We start from the raw sequence: 20825 nt of genomic DNA on the forward strand, positions 1-20825 counted from the left end.
ATGGGATGTCTTCATCAAACCACTCCCCTCAGAGCTCAAGGAGCTATTCAGAACAGGAGATAGAAAGAGTGTAAGATCCAGAGGGGATGGACAACACCAAGGACACCGTGTATTCCAGGCACAACAGGATTGACAGAAGAATTAACTCACAGAGACTGTGATATTATGCCCAGGGCCTGCACCAGATCCAAACCAGAATGGGTCCCAACTCTGTGACTAGAAAGTAAACATGAACCCCATTCCCAAACAAGAAGTTATCTCCAACTGACAGCTGCTTACAAATACATAAACCACACTTGTGGGTAGAGCTCATGCCCAGTAGTACATGACCAAAGCAAAACAAACTCAATTGTGTTTTTGTAGATTTTCTTTGTCATATCCTGTTTTGTTGGACACTTTTTTTTCACTGTTCTTTTGTTTACATATTATGTTTTACAATTTTTTGTTTATATGGGTTTCATTTTTTTTGTGTGTGTATGTTTCTCTCTGTGTGTATTTTACACTTTTTAACTATTTTATTTGTTATTTCTGGCTTGTTTGCTTTTTTTTACTTGCCTGTTTTCTAAAGACAGAGAAAAAGAAAGCATGGAGTAGGATGGTTGGTGCGGTGAGGTCAGAAGGATAGGGAAGGAGATGTGGGAGCAGAAACAGAGATCATAATATAGTCTATGAATTTGCAATTAAAATTTAAAATAAAAAAGATTACTAAACTGAATATTTTCTTAACTTTGTCTGAATTAAAATGGTACAACCAAATACTAGATTTATTCCTCTATTAGTAAATGCAGATAAGAGAAATAGGCTTACTTCATGTTAGAAGAACCCTTACAAGTACTCTAATACCTACTAAATCAAATGTGCTTGTAGAAAAAAAATAGTCCTTACTTAGTGTGTATTAGTCTAGTCAAAGAACATGTGTAACCAAATGCCACCAACTGTGTTGATTCATAACATTCCTTTATACAGGTCAAGATTCTACTGGGCAGTATGGTGAGCAGAATATGTGCATAACAGCTAATAAAGTAACATACATTGGCCGACTTACCCTTGAATTAACCACTTCCAGTGAGATGTTCTGTGGCGGAGCGCCCGGTACTGAAAGGAATGAAACAAGGTGTGAAGGTTAGTTACTGCTGCCAAAGTCTTGAGAAAAGAAATTCCAGCCCACTGATAAAAAGAGAAAGTATCTTATTTCTCAGATTTCATAATGAAAATTTAGTAAGATAATGCCAGTGGGTGGCCCTTCTCAATTTTCCTGGAGAGAGGAGAAATAAACATTTGTTTATTTGTGTCTCACGGGGTGGGTCAGTTAGTTATCCATCTATGCAGCCCTCAAAATTATTTTGCAAAAGAGCACCAGCTGTGGCAGCAAATACTGCCATCTAATTACAGCTCTGTGATAACCTTGCCGGCAGAACCTATGAAAACACAGGAGAGATTTTCTAGAGTGGCTTTTAAGGATTATCATACTGTGCTTTTCAGGATCTGCATGGTTTTATGGTGGAATATATTATTGTAATAGAGACCTGGGTTGCTTAATTCCTATAATGCAATCGTTATTGTCTCCTAGAGGGTGAACAAAAGGAAATGAGACCTCACTTTTTTTTTTTTTTTTTTTAGCTATTTATAATAAAACTTGTATGTCATAGAAGCAAGCAGGTTCCCCAATAGTGTTTGGCCCATAGATTCTATTAACAAAACATAGTTAATTTTTCTTTGGGCATTTTCAAGCTATTTTATTATTTTTCCTGTATTTAAAATTTCTTAGACATTTATGGTAAAAAGAATATATACAGCTCCCTGTTGATAGTTGTAATGAAGATGTACTGTATCCGGTGTGTAAGTCTCTTGCCGTGCAAGCAATTTAAAGACAACCATTGAATGGATAGCTGTTATGTGTCCAGAAAGGTTCTAGATGTCAGGGTTGAATTGCAAATAAATAAAGCTCTTTATACACCATAGGCTCAGAAACAGAATTCAATAACCTCTTAGCTTCGTTCATTTATTAAATGTTATTTTTTCTCATGACACATTGGTGAGTGAGATACACTACTTGTACATTTTCACAACGCCCTGGGCCATTCTGTGGCCATGCTTCCTTTTCTTTCCATGTAAACTGGATGGTATCCTTAGTTTTTCACTTAATACAGCAACTGACTCTGAATTTAGTTATGCCTTATACTGATTTTTGCCTGAAAATTATTCACCATCAGGGCATGCTGTATTCCTGGCTAATTTCTGTCTTCTTGAAACTGACAACCAATTAATATGTATTGAATCAGTGACTAAATGAGAAATGAAGACCTACTTAAGGATTGGTTCCTAGATCTTTATTAGCATGATGGAAATTGCAATAATTTGTTTTGCTTTGATTTAAACTTCTTATCTTAGTACTTGGTAGAGATTGTAGCCAATGTATTCTGTGATAAAATATGAAGCGTGTGTTAATGAATTAAGTCACTAAGCAATCTTTAATAATATTCCTTTATTTAATGAACACCTCAGATATTTTAGTTAATACTATGACTTTTAACTGAGCATAAAATCCCACTTTCATGTGGCCAAATGTTTTCCAAATTTTAATGTTATATCATCAATACAGAGGATACTGTTAGGTTTATGTGCAAATTCATGAAACAGATGTTTAATTTATAGAAATTTATAGAAATGTTATGACAGTGTAATAAGTGTCATTTTAAATTCACAAGTTTAGATACAAATTTTGCATTTCCAGTGTTTAAACTGAAGTATAAGTTGAAATTTATTATATATTAATTTGTTTTGCTTAATTTGTCTGGTTGTAACTAACATACTTATGGCAGCAATTGCATTTTCAACTTTTACCTTTGCTGAAAATTAAAGTATAACATTACCTCATATAATTTCAAAAACTTCAGAAATATGTTTTATTTTAAAACCAAACTTGGGAAACTATCTCAGTTAAGGTTTGAATCTGTAGCAACTGCCAATGATGCAATTTTGGAGGAAAGACAGAGTGTGTTACATATCTTTATTTAGTTGGGAGCATGTTTGTAAGTGATGTGATATCTTCAAATGCCACTTTAAGTTATTTAAGAGTAGTTAATTTCTAGTTTCTAGTATGCCAAAAACAGACTAAGGAGATCAATAGGTATAACTACCATAATTTTAGAGGCATCAAAATTATAATGAAACTCCCAAAGTCTTTACTTTAATTGTGTTGACATATTTTGTTACTTTTCCTACAATAGAAAACTCTTACTTTCCATTAACAGCATACTGGCTATTTTGTTGCAGGCAAATGGAAAATTCTGTTCCAGTATTTCAGTTATCCGTCAACAATAGATAGGATGGCTGGGCGGTGGTGGCGCACGCCTTTAATCCCAGCACTCGGGAGGCAGAGCCAGGCGGATCTCTGTGAGTTCGAGGCCAGCCTGGGCTACCAAGTGAGCTCCAGGAAAGGCGCAAAGCTACGCAGAGAAACCCTGTCTCGAAAAACCAAAAAAAAAAAAAAAAAAAAAAAAAAAAAAAAAAAAAAAAAAAAAAAAAAACAACAACAAAAAAAAAAACAATAGATAGGATGGGATACTGAGTAGAAGTGAACACATCACATACCCCCATGCCTCTTCTTGATCTTCCATAGTTTCATAGAGAGATAAGGACATGTTTATCTTCCAAATGTTAAGATACCACCACCAACACATTATTAAACTGAACGGAGATCGTCAAATACTCCTTTCAATATGGTAGAGCCTACTGCTGTTTACACATTACGATGAGGGTAGATTAGGTTCCCAAACTTCTTAAGTCCTCAATAACTGAGGCATTTGAATTTAATCCTTGAGAAATACATGTTGTCATGTTAAAAAAAATTCATTGACTAAAGTAACTCAAGGTTGAATGTATCTCTTTTAAAAACATACTAATCTGAGATATTTTTCACCAAGTGAGAAATACTTCCATGCTAAATCCCACCTGTTTACTTCTTAGATCACATGACTTGACTCTGCTATCATTTTGTTGGTTAGTTGTTTGATTGGTTGGTTGGTTGGCTGTTTTTTTTTGTTTTGTCATTTAAGTCTGTCCCTGTGCATCTAACATGGCCCCAAACTCACTACCTTCAAATCTCCACCTCCAAAGTTCTGGAATTACAGGCACATATCACACACCCCTGTTTCTGATGTGTTCTTTTAACTTAGTTTTGTAATTTACAATGAAGTAAGCTTTATAAAAATGACAGGAAAGTAGATGATGGCTTGCCTCAGAAAGTATGCATAAATTCTAGTTATAACAATAATGAGCATAAATATATGCTTAGTTTGACCATAAAATTTTAATTTTATTTCTGCTCTTGGAGGTAGAACTGAAGAGATGTATTAGTTCATTCAGAAAAATTAATAAGGACCATTTAATGCAAGTCTTTCAAAAAATCTTTTGGGAAAAAGTACATAACTACATAGTACTAGTACTTAAAGTTAAATTATTTGAATATGTGAGAGACGTGGATCATTGCTAACCAATGGCATACTAGGGTGAAGAATTTGAATGAAAAAGTACACCTCTATCCAGAAAATATATTAAAATAATCTAAATTATAAATTTCAGCTATTATTGAAAATAGTATTTACAAGCAATTTAGCATACCTTGAAAATCATTTGGATAATGAGTTTACAAAATAAATTTCTCACATCTAATTTTGTCATATACATTTTTGTTTGTGTCAGTATAAATTATTATGGGATAGATTACTTCAACTATAACCTCAGTAAAATACAGGATGCATTTTATATATAGTTGCATATTAAATAAGTTGTCCCCAAAATGAGAAATCCTACAATTCACTTTTATATAAAAACCTTTGTAAAGTTTGGTGTGAAACTGTCTAATTAATGAAACACATTGCCCAAGTTGGTAGAAACATAGGTAGACAGAACATTATCCTCCATGTCTAATGGAATAAAAATCAGAAACACATATTGGCATACAGAACAAATACTAAACAGATATGTGTCTCATTCATTATTTTAGTGTGTGCATAGACTAGTCAATTAATTTTTACTTATAATACAAAATATCACAGGAGTTCAGTGCTGTGTGACTGAAGAAGTAGAAACAGGAAAGCATTTCACATAACTCAATCCATCTATTTGTGTGTGATACATGACCTCAACCTGAATAGCTTCGGCAGAAAAGAGAAAACATTAGATGAAGTAGATAGAAGGGAACTGGGTAATCTCAGGGTGGAAGCTAAGAGCACAGGTTTTACTGGAAATTAAAGGAAGTGAGTTGATTATAAATGTGGTTATAGATAAGGTTGGGGTGCCCACACAGAAGTCCCTCATTTCTCTTATCAGTGCATCTGATAAAGAAAATTTTGTGCTTCTCCAACAATGATATTTACTTGGGGTTATAGTTACAGAGTTCCTTTTTAAGTGACAGACATTTTTTCTAGGCACTGCAGCATTTCCAGGAGATAATTCTTGGACTAATGAATACCAGTCTATCTTTCTCACTTATGACATTTAAAATCAAAGTGGAGAATCAGGCCACAGTATTACAGTTCAGAGTTTGAATGAAATCTACATAAATTATGTAAAATATTCATTTTCATTTGTTTTTCTTTTATTTTTATAATTATAAGCTATGAAGTAATTTATTCAGCCAGTGCATATTATGTTCTGCCTTGAATAACAGAATCAGACGGTTGGGTAGAAGAATTACATTAAAATTAATACTGAAGTGGCCTAACAGTAAAACACCCTTTTGAGGAAAATTGCAAATGAGCATCACTTCTGTGTTCTTTTTGCTGTATCCTTAAAAACATGCATATCTTTCTTCATGCTATTGATATTCTGTGGAGTATCTACCTCAACACTGTCCCAGATTAAAGAATGTTAGGTCAAGAATCAGAAATTGAAGGCATTTTAATCCAAAATATCAATAATTTATAGAACTAAACATACTAACAGGGAATCCATGCTGGCTATGGCTGGCTCTTGATCTGTTTTAGTATTCATGAGAGCCATGCAATTCAACTCCTGCTTGAATCTCCACAGTCCCATTCCAAACCTTATACTAGCCTGTAACATTTATTAAATTTCCCAGGCTTTCATTATCATGTGTTCCTTTGGTTCCCAGTTTCCTCTGACACTACTTGGTTAAATCCATTATCTTCATTAAGATTGCTTTGTCCCTTTTATTTCATCTGAAAATTATGCCTAATCTTCCTTTTTTTAGGCAAGATAAAATAAAGGTGTCCATGTTCATGCTCACATCTAATATTTTAAGTGCATGTTTATTTATTTATTTATTATTTATTTATTTATTTATTATATTTATTTATTATAAGTATATTATTTATTTAGTAAAAATCCTTTGGGGATTCATTCCAATTAATTGATATATTCCATCTATTATACTTTAATCATCTGCAACATTTACAAATGATAAATGAAGGATATATACCATCTGTATCAGTCCACTCACATAACTAATATATTTGTTTTGACCATATACAGAAATGAAAAAATACATCCATAAGAATAATTATTGATCTCACAATGTAAACCACAGTATAGAGATTATCCATTAATCCATCCTGATTCTGTGTATATATTGAAATCACAAATTTAAATTTGACTGCAGTACTGTGAATAAGTTGCTTATATTTCTTAATTATGATAAAACAATGCAGATAATATTAGTTTAAAAAGCTTCAATACAGAATCAATAACACATATGGCAACCTTTTTTTTCATTTCATGACAAATATGTAAATAAAATTTCACTGTTTATCACTTACCATCAGAAAGTGTAACCACAGTTATATCGTCGGTAGATACTCCTGGCCCATAACGATTATAAGCTAAGAACCGAAGAGTATATTCTGTGAATTTTTTCAGGCCTTCCAGTTTATAAGATAGTCCATCAACCTCTATATTCTGGAGACATAAAATGCCAGAATCATTATTAAGGAAGCACATTAAAGTAGAAATGGCAGCCATTCTGTGCAATCAGTGAATTGGATGTTAGACACTTGCTCATAGAAGCAACTCTATCCCTTTAATGAATTGCTGTAAAACCATCCTTGTGTCACACACTCCCCTACTAAAGTCCAAACTACTCTGCAGACTCCGTGTTAAAACATCACCAGGCGATTTTTATAGTCATTAAGTTTCGATATGTTTAACACTGCCCAGAGTGCTGAATAGTATGGGTTATTCCACTCAAATAGAAAGGACATTCCTAGGTCTCAAATTAAATAATTCACCAAGAAATCACAGACTGCAGTTTGCTTGATGAAATATACCCACAGATACTGAAACTCTCCAACACTTTGCCAGAGATTTTGTGTCCCCCAAATGATGTGGTGTCGACTGAAACTATCGTTAGTACTTCACAGCTGCAGTGGGGAGCTACTGAAGGCAAAGGCCATTACAGAAATCCGAGCCAGTGCTTGCTAAAGGAGCTGTCATTTAGTTTTACATGATGATTTCCAGACTATCACTCTCAACATTGGGCAATATACCTCTTGACTTTTTTTTACATGAACTGCAGAAAGGCTTGTATAAAATTGGATGGGAGAATATAGCTTAAAATTAAGAGATAAGAGTGACATGGAAACAGCCAAGAAAAAAAGAATTACTGATTACATAAGATCAGTTCATCCAATGCTGTCTTTAAAAGTTACTAAGAAGTAGACTTCAAATATTTCTAGTTAAATATCTGGCAAATTTGTTTCAAATGACAATCCTGATTAGGCATTTTATAGAATCATAAAAACTATTTTATGCTTGCTGATCTTTACAAATAATATCCTTAAGACCATTTCCCTTTATCATTAACTTCTCTCTCTCTCTCTCTCTCTCTCTCTCTCTATATATATATATATATATATATATATATATATATATATATATGTTTATATATATATGTATGTATATATTTGTATCTTTCTATATAAAGTGATAATTTGAAAGAATCTCAATAGTCATGCATATGACTACTATACACATACATCATCAAATGTTATTACACTTTACTTCTTTATCCACATACTTATTTACTATTACTCTCCTGAAAAAAGCATTCATCTCACTTTAGATTTCTATTAAAATTACTATTTAAAATATAAAAACCAAATAAGGTTGGAGAGAGCAAGCTTCTAAGAGTAAGTTGGGAAAACAGTTGATCACAGTGTGAGGGTGAAGAGAAGACAGAACAGCATAAAAACCTGAGAATGGAAAGAGCTGCTTGGAAAAGGCCACTAAACACAAAGCAGATCATTCATAGGTTGAGTAATTAAAAAGATTATCTCTGGGTATAGTATATGGCTACCCATCCTGGCCCAAGCTACTATAGTCAAAACCAAAACTGGTATTCTCATCATGAACTTCACCCTATTGTCTTTTACCTCTTTCATCAACACAGTGCAATGAAATGGCTTAAAATTTCAAGCAAAACGTACTTGGAATCAACCAGTTATTCAATGATCATGTAAAAGTTGAACTGTTTCAGGATCTGGCAAGTGCCCTGACTTTGTCCCTAGAGACATCCAGGGTATAGAAGGCATGTGGCTCCTTTCTTTACTCACCTGTTCTTTTCCCGTGGACACTTCAGTGCAGAGCAATCTATAACCTTGGACTGGACCATTTGCATAGGCAGGGGGTTCCCATGTAATAAGAATTGAGGTAGGTGAGGTAGATACAGCATGCAGGTTTTCTACTGGCCCTGGAACTTGCACTGTATATAAAAGAAATTGATGAAGATAAGATATGTTGCTTTCTCAAAACAAATATGTACTCTGTATAGATAGAAAAAAATAAAGGATTCTGCACTGTTTCTAGAGTTGTATAAGACAATAATGTTAATATATAATAAAGTACAAAAATGAAACTTTTGCAATCACATAATTTTGTTTCAAGGGAAAGATTATATAAATTGAATCGCTCATTTTGTTTTATAGTTAATGTGAGAAAGAAGTAAGATTCTTAATCTAAACTCTTTTCTTTTTTTCCGGATCTGAGGACCGAACCCAGGGCCTTAGGCTTGCTAGGCAAGCACTCTACCACTGAGCTAAATCCCCAACCCTAATCTAAACTCTTAATCTAGAAATGTTTCCATTCTATTAGTAGACTTTTGCATGTATATTGCTAATATCTACAGAAGGAAAAGACAATAGCATATTTGATTATGATTCTTTATTCAAATAAACAACACACCTACGCACAATTCATCACATTGTCTTTAGGTCAGCAATTTAACGTGTAGCTGATTCTAGCTCTTTTAACTTTTTGTAAATGATTTCATTTTCAATTTACCTTTTTCATTTTCTCTAATCACCATTACTTAATCAGAAATAAATACTTTGTTTACTAATGAAATTAGATAGTACAGAACCATTATCCTTAATCAAAAACACTTCTGTTCAGTTGTATTTGAAGAGTCAGAAATTTTCAGATTTCGATGTAAGTAAAAGCCAATATTTCTCTCTAGTTTTGCATTTAATATTTTGATGGGCAAGTAGATTCACACATTTTACGATCCATGATTCACTATTATCCCCAATTGTTTTGAGATTCAAATATTTCCTGAGGTAACTGCAAAGACTTTTTTTTAACCTTACATCATCTGTCCTTGTAACCCATCCCTTCATTTATTTGAACTTTTCTTTTTTTTCTGGCATAATATTGTCCTGAATTTTCCTGATTTGGCCCACGTTTTAAAATCAGGCCCATTTCTAAATCTTTCTGGTGCTTTTTAGCAAGTAACGGTATTGAAAACAAAGGTTTTAATATGAAGTGTTTTCATTACTGCTTGAGTGTCAACTTCTCTAGGTCCTTTTGTTGAACAGTGCTGAGAAACCTGCCAATAAGCATACACACACATACACTCATGTTATGTATCTGCATATATACACATGCATGAACAGCACATATTCCCTTCGTGTTCTTTTCAGAGGTATTCCAGTCTGGTGAGCATTTGTCTATGATGGTGTTCTACTCTGTACACACAACTTAAGGGATACTGCTGTCAATCAGAGGATGTCACTGCACGTCGCTCTTTATTGTAATATAAATAGAATTGCATTTTAAGAACTCCATGGGAAAAAAAGGAAAGAAATACAATAAAACATGTCCCCTGATGCATAACTTCTTTGTCATAGATCAGCATTTTAAAGAATTGTAATAGAAATAAAAGTTACATATGCTTTTATGAGTACTTGAATATTTATATGAACAGTGGACATATTCAAGAATATTTCTTTCTGCATTACAATCTGTTACTCCTCAAATTAAAAAAGAGGAAGATGGGAGCCAACCACTAGAACTAGTGATTTGCTTAAGACATGTACTAAACATGCAATGGTTAAGATTTTGAGACAGATTTTAAGGAGCCCAGTCTTGGTTTCCCAGGGTAAATCTAGGAACCTAGGAGACTAACACATATGTAGTAGAATAGAAGAGCAAATGATTAGTTACTGCTCAGTTGTCTCACAATGGGTTGGAAGGAAATAATCCAAATGCATACTGTTTCAACATATTTTTTAAATTAGTTTTGCTTTTCACCTCACTCATTAGGTAGTAGGTGACAACTTTGCAGAAAAAAACAGAGTATTAAGAGTGAGTGCTAGACATATTCTGGGATAAGAAATGTGGCATGAGCAGTTAAGAATGACTCCTCTTGTCCAGAGTAAAGCATGCGAGAAGAGCAAACTGAGAAGTCTTTCCAGCAGGACAGGCTGTGCAGCAAAAAGAGAGGGAAGATGTATACCCATGTATCTTCATTGAAGACAATCATTAGGTTTATAGGAAGACAAAAAAATCATTAAGACTTGGGAACCAGGAAGATGAGATATGCCAAATTCATAGCCATTTCCAGCAGGTATCATAAAGAATTACATTGTAGGGTTATATACAGCTCGTGGTTGTGAATCCCTGAGAATGATATGAGGTTATTCTTCTAGATGATATTAGTGGCTGCTACTTGGTGTCATAGGATTTCCAGTGAAAATACTCAAAATACTATCTAGATTCTCCAATAATGGAAACAACTATTTTTTCAATAGGTTATGCACAAAGCTTGCTACATAGGAATTGTTTTAGAAATTTGTGTCACATGAATATTTTCAGGTAAAATTACCAATCCTATCATTAGTGAATAACCTAAAGCATTTTATGTAGTGTAGTCATTATTAGCAAATACAAGTGATTAGTTAATACAAGTGATCACAGATATCTTTAGAAACATGATGAGAATAAGGTTGGAATATGTAACTATGTGTGCATTTGAGCCTGTGTGCTTTGTAATTGATATTTATGTATTTTAAATGCTGTTGATTATGGAACATCATGTCACTAATACCCTAATTTGGACCTAGTTGCCATGGATAGTGCCAGCCCTTATCATTTATTCATCAGTTGTATTTGTCTGTGTTGCTAATGGTCATTGGATACTGTTCAGGAAAAACATAGGTATAGATTTTCAGAAGAATTCCAAGCAGATATAATAGACACCAGAAGTGCCAAAGACAATTCAGAACATTTGGTTCAAGTGCTTGACTTACTACCAGATAATGGAGAACCTTTACTTTGCTTGGTGAAGTCTCAATACTAAGGGTTTTTTTTTTGCCTTAAAATATAATTTATGGTTATATAACATGGAAAGAATTTAATTGATACTCTCATTTATTAAAATTAAAACATCATAGCCATATATACTTGAATATACTTATATATCAAAGATTAAACATAGTTTTCAATGAAATTCCAAAACTCTGATTGACATTAAAACACTGGGTTTAAGACATTCTTCTAAATAGCTCCTTCCCTCAGATCAAGACACTGGGATTCAGTTAAGTTTTAGGTGCTTATTATTCATAAAAGTTCTATAAATTTAGCTTCAAAAATTTTGTAGCATTTTCCTTTTGAATTATAGCCCTATTTATATATGTGAATAATATATTGTTTCATATGAATTATGGGTGTATATTTACATATACATGAGTATTATGCATGCAAACAATTATACTTGTATTCAGGTACTTATCTAGAAAATATGTTGAATAAAATTTATGTGGTAAAACATATGTGATATGTGCATATGAGTTGCACAGAAGAGAAAAACTAAAAGGAATTCTCACAAATGTTCAAAAACCAGTAGTAGATGTGAAATCAATACAGTTAACAGCTTCAGCCTTCCATTTCATTACATTTTAGTATGTCAGTCAAGAAACTTAATGGGTTTAACTGCTCATCACTTCCAAGATGTGTTTAATAGCCTCTACTGATCCCCTCGGACAATAATTTAGTGGCAAACTACATCTAATTTCTCTCCATCTCAGTTTGAGTTACCTATTTCTTCAAATAACGAAATGACTCCAGGATAGAGGAATAATTTATGCAAGTAACTCATCAATCAATGTCAGTCCATCCAACTACATTTTAAATTTTCAATATTGCATTTCAGTAGAAATTCTTTGTAACACCTGTGTCTAAGGACAAGTTAGATAGTTAAAGCAGTAAACGAAATATATTAGATGTCATAGTTTGCATTGAGGACAGAAATTTGTGGGTATATATGGTTATATGTTTTATATGATAACAGAGCATATTATAATAAGACCTTGTGGTATATTAACCTTGAAATGACATGTTAGTCAAATCCTTATGAGCATTTGCTTTCATGTGTGTATGCACACCACATGTGGACCTGCTACCCTTAGATGTCAGAAGAGAGTGTTCATTCTCCTGGAATTTGGAGTTACATGAGTTTGTGAGCTACCATGTAGGTGTTATGTACTAAACCTGAGTCCCCTACAAGAACAATGGATGCTCTCAACATCTAAGCCATTTCTTTAGACTCACATTCAACTTTTAATCAAAGACTAGTGTTTATAAAGTTGGTATGTTTTTATAGTGGGTACTTTTCACATTTTCAATTATGAGCATTTTAAGAGAATTGTGGTTCATATTAAGTCCAATAGCATTTTAAGTTTTATATTATGTTCTTGATCAAGAAGTCATAGAACATATGGACACCTATGGACAGTTACCTCCTCGATCCTTCCCTTTCCCTTGTCATATTTATTCAAGTATCTGCTTATGTATGATGTACTTTCCTGGATTGCCAAAGCCTAAATTGTTATTATTATTATTATTGACCCCTAATTTTCTAAAATATTGGGAGTTTCAATAATCTATCCCAAACAAGAGTATGAATCTAAAGGTTTGAAGCCAATGCTTCAGGAAGATAAAGACATGCCACAGACTAAGAACGCTGGATGAGCTAATGTCTCTCAGCCATTACACTGATGGATCACAGCAGGAGATCCAAAATGGAGACAAATGTTCGTGTCAGTGACTATGCAGTTGAACATCTGAATATTTAAAGTTTTTTTCTTTTAAATGACTGTAACGTACAATGAGTTCTAATGTTCCCAAATTGTCAATTTAACAGCTATTAATTCTGAAGGACCAAAGAAATGTCTGATTTTTAAAAAAATGAAAATAAAAAGACATTGTATGTGTTGTCATTCAAATGATGACCTATAAGTCATATACCCTCAAGTCAGGACAGAAATCCAAAGATGATTCTCTTTATCTGCTTAATAATTCAAATGTGATTTGGAGGTGAGTTTTAAAGATGATAACAGGAATCTGAGTAGTCATCTGCAGTGATCTGAATGGATTTTGCCCACCACAAAGCTTTTGTCTTGTAAGGAGAAATTTTTACTCCAATGATTTCCTAAAAGAATGTTTTACATGCAAGTCATTTCTGAAACTACTCACAGTTATTGATAATAAAGTGCATGCTTTGATTGCCTCTTTGGTTCTTTAATCCTGTATTTAACAGCTTCAGTGATGTTTATATGAAATCTGTTTCTATTCTATATGGATAAAACAACATCAAAAAGCCTACTGGCAATGTAATTATCACTATAATGAATCATGACTGAACTATACACATTTAGGAGATATGATAGTAATTTGGCAAGGAAGAAGCAAAAAAAAAAAATGTGGGATAGGCTTCTAGTAAGAAACCACAGGAGTGTTAAAGATTTTGCTTGGAGAAAACAATTATTATCCCTTCATTATGCTTTTAGTTGTAATAAGCACCTTTTGGCTAAAGCATGATACATTCATTAGTGTTGTTGTGTATATAAGTATGCATAAACAGTGTATAGATACAGATGCATAAAAATACATACAATGTGTGACATGTCTAACATATAACTTGTGTATTACTTAAGGATATACAGTTATATGTGGTTATATGTTTTATCTATATATACATATATATTATAGTTGAATATAAACAACCCTAATGAGCCACAGTAAAGTTGAAGTAGTCTAATATTTGTGTTGATTAAAAGGAGTGACCTCAGGATAAGAAACTGCTTGGAAGATACCTCCAAATTTTCACTAAAACAACCAACTATTAACATATCTTCAAGAAGCATATGAATTATATTGAATTTCACTTTTTAAAACAATGCCAAGAAATGAAAAGTATGGCAGAGATTCCTGACTCTGTGTTGGAGTTCTCAAACATGATTTTTTATTTAATAACTTTTACATAATTATTTTTGGTATGAATATTTTGTCTTCATGTCTATGCACCATGTGCATACCTAGTGCTCAAGGAAAATCGAAAAGGATATTGGATCCCCTGACAGTGGAGTTATGGAAGCTTTATGCGGCCTTGTGTGTGGTGGGAATTTAACTCAGATCCTCTGGAAGAGGAGTCAGAGCTCTTAACCCCTGAGGGACCTCACCAGTCTCCAAGATTGTAACTTATTTACACTGAGGATTTAGAAGTAAACTGTTTTTGTGATCTAGAAAAATTAAGCACAGCATTAAAAATTGAGAAGTTAAACTAAGTTTCACATAAAGTGTTTAATTTACCAAATCTCATGTGACATTTATGTCATTGGCTGCTTGAGGTTGTACAAACGTGATTATGCTTACCCTAATGCATCACCCCAGATAAGTTGGACAAGGACAAGCTGGCTTTTAGTTGTACTTTATGTTTTTATTTTTTGTGCTTTCTGAAGAATATTTTATGGTAGATATTTTCAAGAATGATATCAAAGCACAGTATAAGGATATAAAATACTTAGAGATTTATAAGAGGCTCTTATAGTAGATGGTAAGGACAGATAGCTAAACATATAGCAATTCTATAATTCAATCAATCCAGTAATTATTGTTTAGTCACCAGAGATGAGAATGTAGATTCTTTGCCAAAAACTATTATTGAAAAAACAGTTAAGATTTACATTGGTGTAAAAAATATAATGTCTAAGGAAGAAAGAAGAATTTGATGAATTAGGAAATATTAACATGAATGAATCTGATGGGTAATGTATGGCAGTGGCTTTTCTAGAACAAGCTGGTAAGGGGGAGCAGCTGTCACATCCTTAGATGAAGACTTCAGATGATCACAACTTCAAGTAAATCTAGTGAGCATAATTCCAATGGGAAGTAAATGATGACAGAAGCTCATCACATGGTCAGGACATGAGTTACTTTTTGTACTACCAATTTTAGAAAAGTGTGGTATCACTCATGAAACTCAAAGACAGCTCAAAGCACACCCACCTTTTTCTCAATATGCTTGTCTAACATTCAGTTTGATTAAGTATGACAGCCCTTGGAAAGCTGAGGCAGGAGGATTATGAGTTCAAGCCTACCCTTGGATACAATCTTTAAAAAAATCAAATATGAAAAAAATTGTCTACAAAAATGAAGTTTCAAAATAATATTCTGAAAAACTGCGAAGAACTTTAGCCATTTCAAATAGAAATAGTGAAGAGTGAACATTGACTCTTGGGTAACTGCCAAAGAACAAAAGTGTCAGGAATCAAACACCTGAGTCCTGAAGTAAAATCCTTTTTGCTATTTAATAACAGTGCGGCATGGGGCCAAGACACATATATCTATGAGCGTGACTTTTATTAGTGTCGTATATAAATAATCAAATGCAAATAATCATAGAAAGATTATAGGCTATTACACAGAAAAAAAAATCATCCCAGGTAGCCAGTAGCTAATGTCACTGCTACAGGGTTCTTGATCATTTCCTGATTTCTCTTGCCTTCCTATACAATTAGAAAAAATGTATTTTTCCTCTTCCTAATTGCAGGACTTTTAGAAGAATTTGAATGGATGTTAAATATGAGAGGAAGCCAGTTCTGTACTGAAGAAATGTCTACTGGGATATAGAAGGAATCTTTATCGGGATTATGTTTATCAATCTCACCTGGCAAAGAGACGCCCTCATAAAAGAGCAATGATTTGTCTACAATAAAAACCGAGACTTTCCATCTTCTTGTATATACCCACATAGAGTTACATTCACTGTTTTGTTTTCATAATAGGCAGAGGTCAAGTTATTGTTCCATTCCTATTGATACATCATAGGTGGAGTCTTCAGGAAGTATATTTCCTGGCCTTTTCTTGCTTCACACTGATTTGAGACTCACATATACTTCAGGATCATATTTCTGCACACAAAATCTAGGCTCTCTATAAATAGATAAGTACAGAGAAGCAGGTGTCTTCAGCTTATGCACAGCCCAGAGTGTTTCCCATGGTGATAATGTAACTAAGTCCCCACAGCCTTTCTTGATATCAGCTTGTGCTGTGGTCAGTACGGGAGGAATCGATATCTGATATTTGTAGTTTTAATAGAGCTATAAAAGACATGTATAGATTGCTCTTATAAAAGAACTTCACTGCCATTTGTTAGAAGAGAAGGAAACAACAATCTCTTCTAGACAGCTCAGAGAGCAGATTTTTCCACATAACAACGAAAAGATCCTACCCTGAAAGATACAATCTCTTTGGGGATGCAATTTATTGTTTATCTATTTCTTCCCTTTAAATGCTAAGTAACTGCCTTGGATAAACTTGTTGGTTGGGGAGGTACTATAAATTTAAGGGAAAAAATTAGAAATCTATTCTCTTAACATAAGTTTCTCAGAAGTCAGAGGTCTGGACTACCCTGATACAGCAAATGCCAGAAGGTCACATCTAATTAATATTTGATAACAAAGGCAAGTAGAAATATGTACAACCTCAGGAGTCAGAGACCCTAGGTCCAAATCAATAAACTTCACTCAGACTATGTGGACAAGGTCAAGATTTTTAAGGACTTTGAACTTGAATTACCTTATTTTGTAACATAGAGTTCATATAGGTCCTACCTTGCTGTAAAGATTAATAATGATTCATTCATAGTTCATAACAAAAATAAAATTCTTTCTAAATATTAACCAAATGTTATAGTGTGACAGGTACTATGATAGTTGATGGGGAACACAATAAAATATTTCCATAGGACCAACAGTCCAAGGAGGCAAGAGAAACAAAGAATCAGGAGCAAGAGAGTTCAAAATGGAGAGGAGTGCTAAAATTGCCAGAGGCAAACATACCAGGCTTTTTAAAGTCTGTATCTTTTCTATCCTTTAAGACTCACAAAAGAATTGATGGCTTTAGGCACTCTGTGCCCACCCTACTACACAGAGCAAATTTAAAGGGATAAATGTGGGCATTGGAAGCATAGTTGTTAAATATTCTGGAATCCAAAAGAGAGAGAAGAACAGCCTTACCCAGAATGATGTTTGTGGTGCTGAAGAGACCAAAAGATTCATGAGCATCTCCTTCAACTGATAGGAGAGGGCAGAGTAGGGAGACTGCAGTAAGGCTGCCTATGGGGCTGACGTGCAGAGCTGGTCACTTGAGTGCTGCTCTCTGAGATGAGAGGCACTGTTAACACAGAACACTGGACCAGGGTGTGTGCATTGCTGTGTAGGGTGGGTGGGAGACTATCAGAGCTTTCATCCCTTGCTATTGTTCCCAGTGCTTGGCCATGCACTCAGGGGGCTTCTACCCTTAACTATAGTCCTAGGCTAGAACATCTCTCCATCTGTCTTTCTCCTACATTTTCTTGTGCCCCAGTTTGTTAACTTCTCACCATATATCTATGAAATGGACTCACCCAAGCTGCTCAATTGTCTTTATTTATTTCCTCTGTCTATTTCCTTCTTTTTTTCTCATATACAGTCATGGCTTTTCAGGAACATCAGGTGGCCATTTCTGATGATTTTTTTAAATTTATTTTCTTTTCTGTTTCTGTCTAACTTAGAGCCTGTAAACGTCAACTTTGATAATTTTCAAGGCATTAAAAATAATTGCCCTAATTGACAGGTGAGACTGTCCCAATGGTATATTCTCTTTCCAAGAAGTGGATGTGCATATTGAAATTTTTCTTATACTTGCTTCCCTGATGCTTGGGAAGGGAAGGGGAGATTAAAAATCATTCCTAGCAGCAGCAACAATAAACATTTCAGTTACAATGAACCTGGAGAGACATCTGACCTTGAAGATCGTGAAATTAATATTCACTCTGTGATTCTGCTGACATTTATCTCCAAGAAGCACCTTTAATGCCCTTACACATACACGCATCCCAGAGAAAGACTGATAATCACACAGGGCAGAAAACCTGGCTTGTCCCATATCACCAGGAAGCATCTCAAAGGCCCTCGGTCTGTTGACTGAACCACCCTGAGGATTAAGTTTATTTTATTTTCAGTATTCAAAAGATAAGAAGTTTATTAACCACTTGGAAGATTCAGGCTTGTCCAGAGATAGCAGTGTCAGGACAGAGTTGGGCAGTAAACCACAGAGGCAGAAGAGAGGCTTCAGGTAAAACCTAACACAGTGACACACACCTACTGCTGCTCATCCAAACAGCTCCCTGTGTCCCTCAGCCATTGCTTTGCTTATATTCCCACTGATGATGAAAGTATGACATCAATTGGAAGGGCATGGTTTTAATTTGCCTTCAAAGGACACTAATCATCTTGAATAAATGTGGACTGAAGTAAAGAAAGTTCTGGTAATATGTGATATATGAATGTTAGATACAGATACCAGAAATTATTTTGGGGGGAATGGTTAGGTTCAAACTTTAGATCTCACCAACTTTGCAACTCAATTTAACGTAAGACTGGCAACCTTCCAAACTTCTCCTTAGCCTAAATTAGCCACAAGAATACACGTGTAAGCCATCTCCATGTCAAAACATATGTGATCCATAATTGCTCACATGTAGCCTAAATCATCTGGCAGTCTGTTGAAAAGGTGTAAGTGACATGTCTAAAATTTTAATATTATATATTTCATTCAGACATGATGTATCATTTCAACTATTGATAACAAAATGTAATGGCATATCTTAAATTTTTATGATATGTTTTGGCATAAAATCTGTGTTTTATAATTACAACAATCCTTAACTGAGGAAAGCCAGTATCCAAATGATTGGTGGCCACTGTGATTAGTGGCCATCATTCTGAATGAGCAATGCAGATACAGATAACTCTATTAGATCCAAACATTTGTGATGGGAATGCAGAAAGCAATTAAATAGTTCCAACAGGTAGGTAAGGACAAAAAAGAAAAATGAAGACATAAAGCAATTCATATTCCAACTTAATAGTTAATTATGTTGTTAAATTTAAATAGCAAAACTATGAGTGATCTGTCAAAAACATTATGCTATACTCAAATACTGTTTTGGCATACATCAGACAACTGGAAGTAAAATAACAATGCATTTAGGGTAATTCTAAGGTTGTTTGTAAAATACAAGTTGATTAAACAGCTGGATAATGATACAGGGATTTGATTTCATGCCAAAACTCTAGTAAAACTTAGTTATAAGAAGACCTTAGTGATAGGATAAAAAAAAAATATGTGTTCAATATGCTTCTCTAAATGTAAGTAAGCATATACCACCCAGGCTGTTGTAATTCAATAATGTCAGGTGTCAAAAATATATTATTGTTATAGATGTGATTCCTGTACCAACTTTTAGCAGTGGTGAATTGATATTTTCCTTTACCCATTCTCCAAAATTGTTACATTTGATCTTAGTTGCATAAACACAGCTCTGTGATATGAATATTATTGTAGATCAAACCCAAGTGTTAATTCTATTAATTTTGTCATATTTAATTTTCTAAAAGCTGGTACAGGAGTTGGTTTGAGCAAGAATTCTGGCTGAGAAACTGTTTTATAAAAACGGGAAATTGCCCTGGTTTAAAGTCAATAGATAGTAAGATAATGGCACATAATTGGTGTGTAAGATCATAAATCTTGGAATTGTAAAGCTACATAGGCATTGATATCTGGGAAGAAACATTGATGGGAAGATTATACGTTTATTTAAAATTTTTTATTATTTATTTAAAAAATGCACATATTGTGTTTTGATCATCCCATTTCCTCCTCTCCAGTTCCTACCCCATCCTCTTCACCATTTTCTTATCCAACTGCATGTGCTATTTTTTTTTTTCTAAAAAACCCAGTTTCCTCTTAGGTCTGCCTGTAAGCGCACAGATGTAGGACAATGTATTCTAGTATGGATAGCCTCTAAGGAGTCTCCCTGAAAACAAACAAAAACCAAAAACAAACATCACAGAAATGTGATGGCCATTCCCATCACAAAGGTTTGCCTCTGATAGAGTTACCTATATCTGCATTGCTCATTCAGAATGGTGGCCACTAATCACAGTGGCCACTGTTCACTTGGATACAGTTTTTCCTCAATTAAGGATTGTTGTAATTATAAAACACAGATTTTGTGCCAAAAATATCATTAAAATATATTCAACTCTCCTTCTCCCAGCAGTCATCAATTGCCAATAGGTCCTCAGGCAAAGCAGGACTTAAGAGTTCATTCTGCATCCATCCAGTCATGGTAACCTACAGAGTTCATAGCTGGATAAAGCTGCTGATGACTTTTTCCCCTTGGTAGTATGGCTCGCACCTTC

General features: G+C 34.1%; 1 protein-coding gene and 1 long non-coding RNA gene across 3 annotated transcripts in view; one reads left to right on the forward strand and one right to left on the reverse strand.

Moving 5' to 3' along the window:
• The window catches only part of LOC143269616 (uncharacterized), a 43235-nt gene extending 26926 nt beyond the window's left edge, over positions 1 to 16309 (forward strand). Inside the window, exons 2-3 of the long non-coding RNA XR_013046168.1 lie at positions 967 to 1122; positions 16127 to 16309. This is a non-coding gene — a long non-coding RNA (uncharacterized LOC143269616). The remainder of the gene's footprint in view (positions 1 to 966; positions 1123 to 16126) is intronic.
• The window catches only part of Dcc (DCC netrin 1 receptor), a 1155384-nt gene that overhangs the window by 294053 nt on the left and 840506 nt on the right, over positions 1 to 20825 (reverse strand). For both annotated transcript variants that reach the window (XM_016001609.3, XM_016001571.3), the window contains exons 10-12: positions 8574 to 8722; positions 6783 to 6921; positions 1046 to 1095 (exon numbers count right to left, since the gene is read on the reverse strand). In XM_016001609.3, the coding sequence (XP_015857095.1) occupies positions 1046 to 1095; positions 6783 to 6921; positions 8574 to 8722 (338 nt within the window). The remainder of the gene's footprint in view (positions 1 to 1045; positions 1096 to 6782; positions 6922 to 8573; positions 8723 to 20825) is intronic.

The sequence above is a fragment of the Peromyscus maniculatus genome, chromosome 19 (genome assembly GCF_049852395.1).
Source record: "Peromyscus maniculatus bairdii isolate BWxNUB_F1_BW_parent chromosome 19, HU_Pman_BW_mat_3.1, whole genome shotgun sequence".
NCBI classification, from domain to species: Eukaryota; Metazoa; Chordata; class Mammalia; order Rodentia; family Cricetidae; genus Peromyscus; species Peromyscus maniculatus.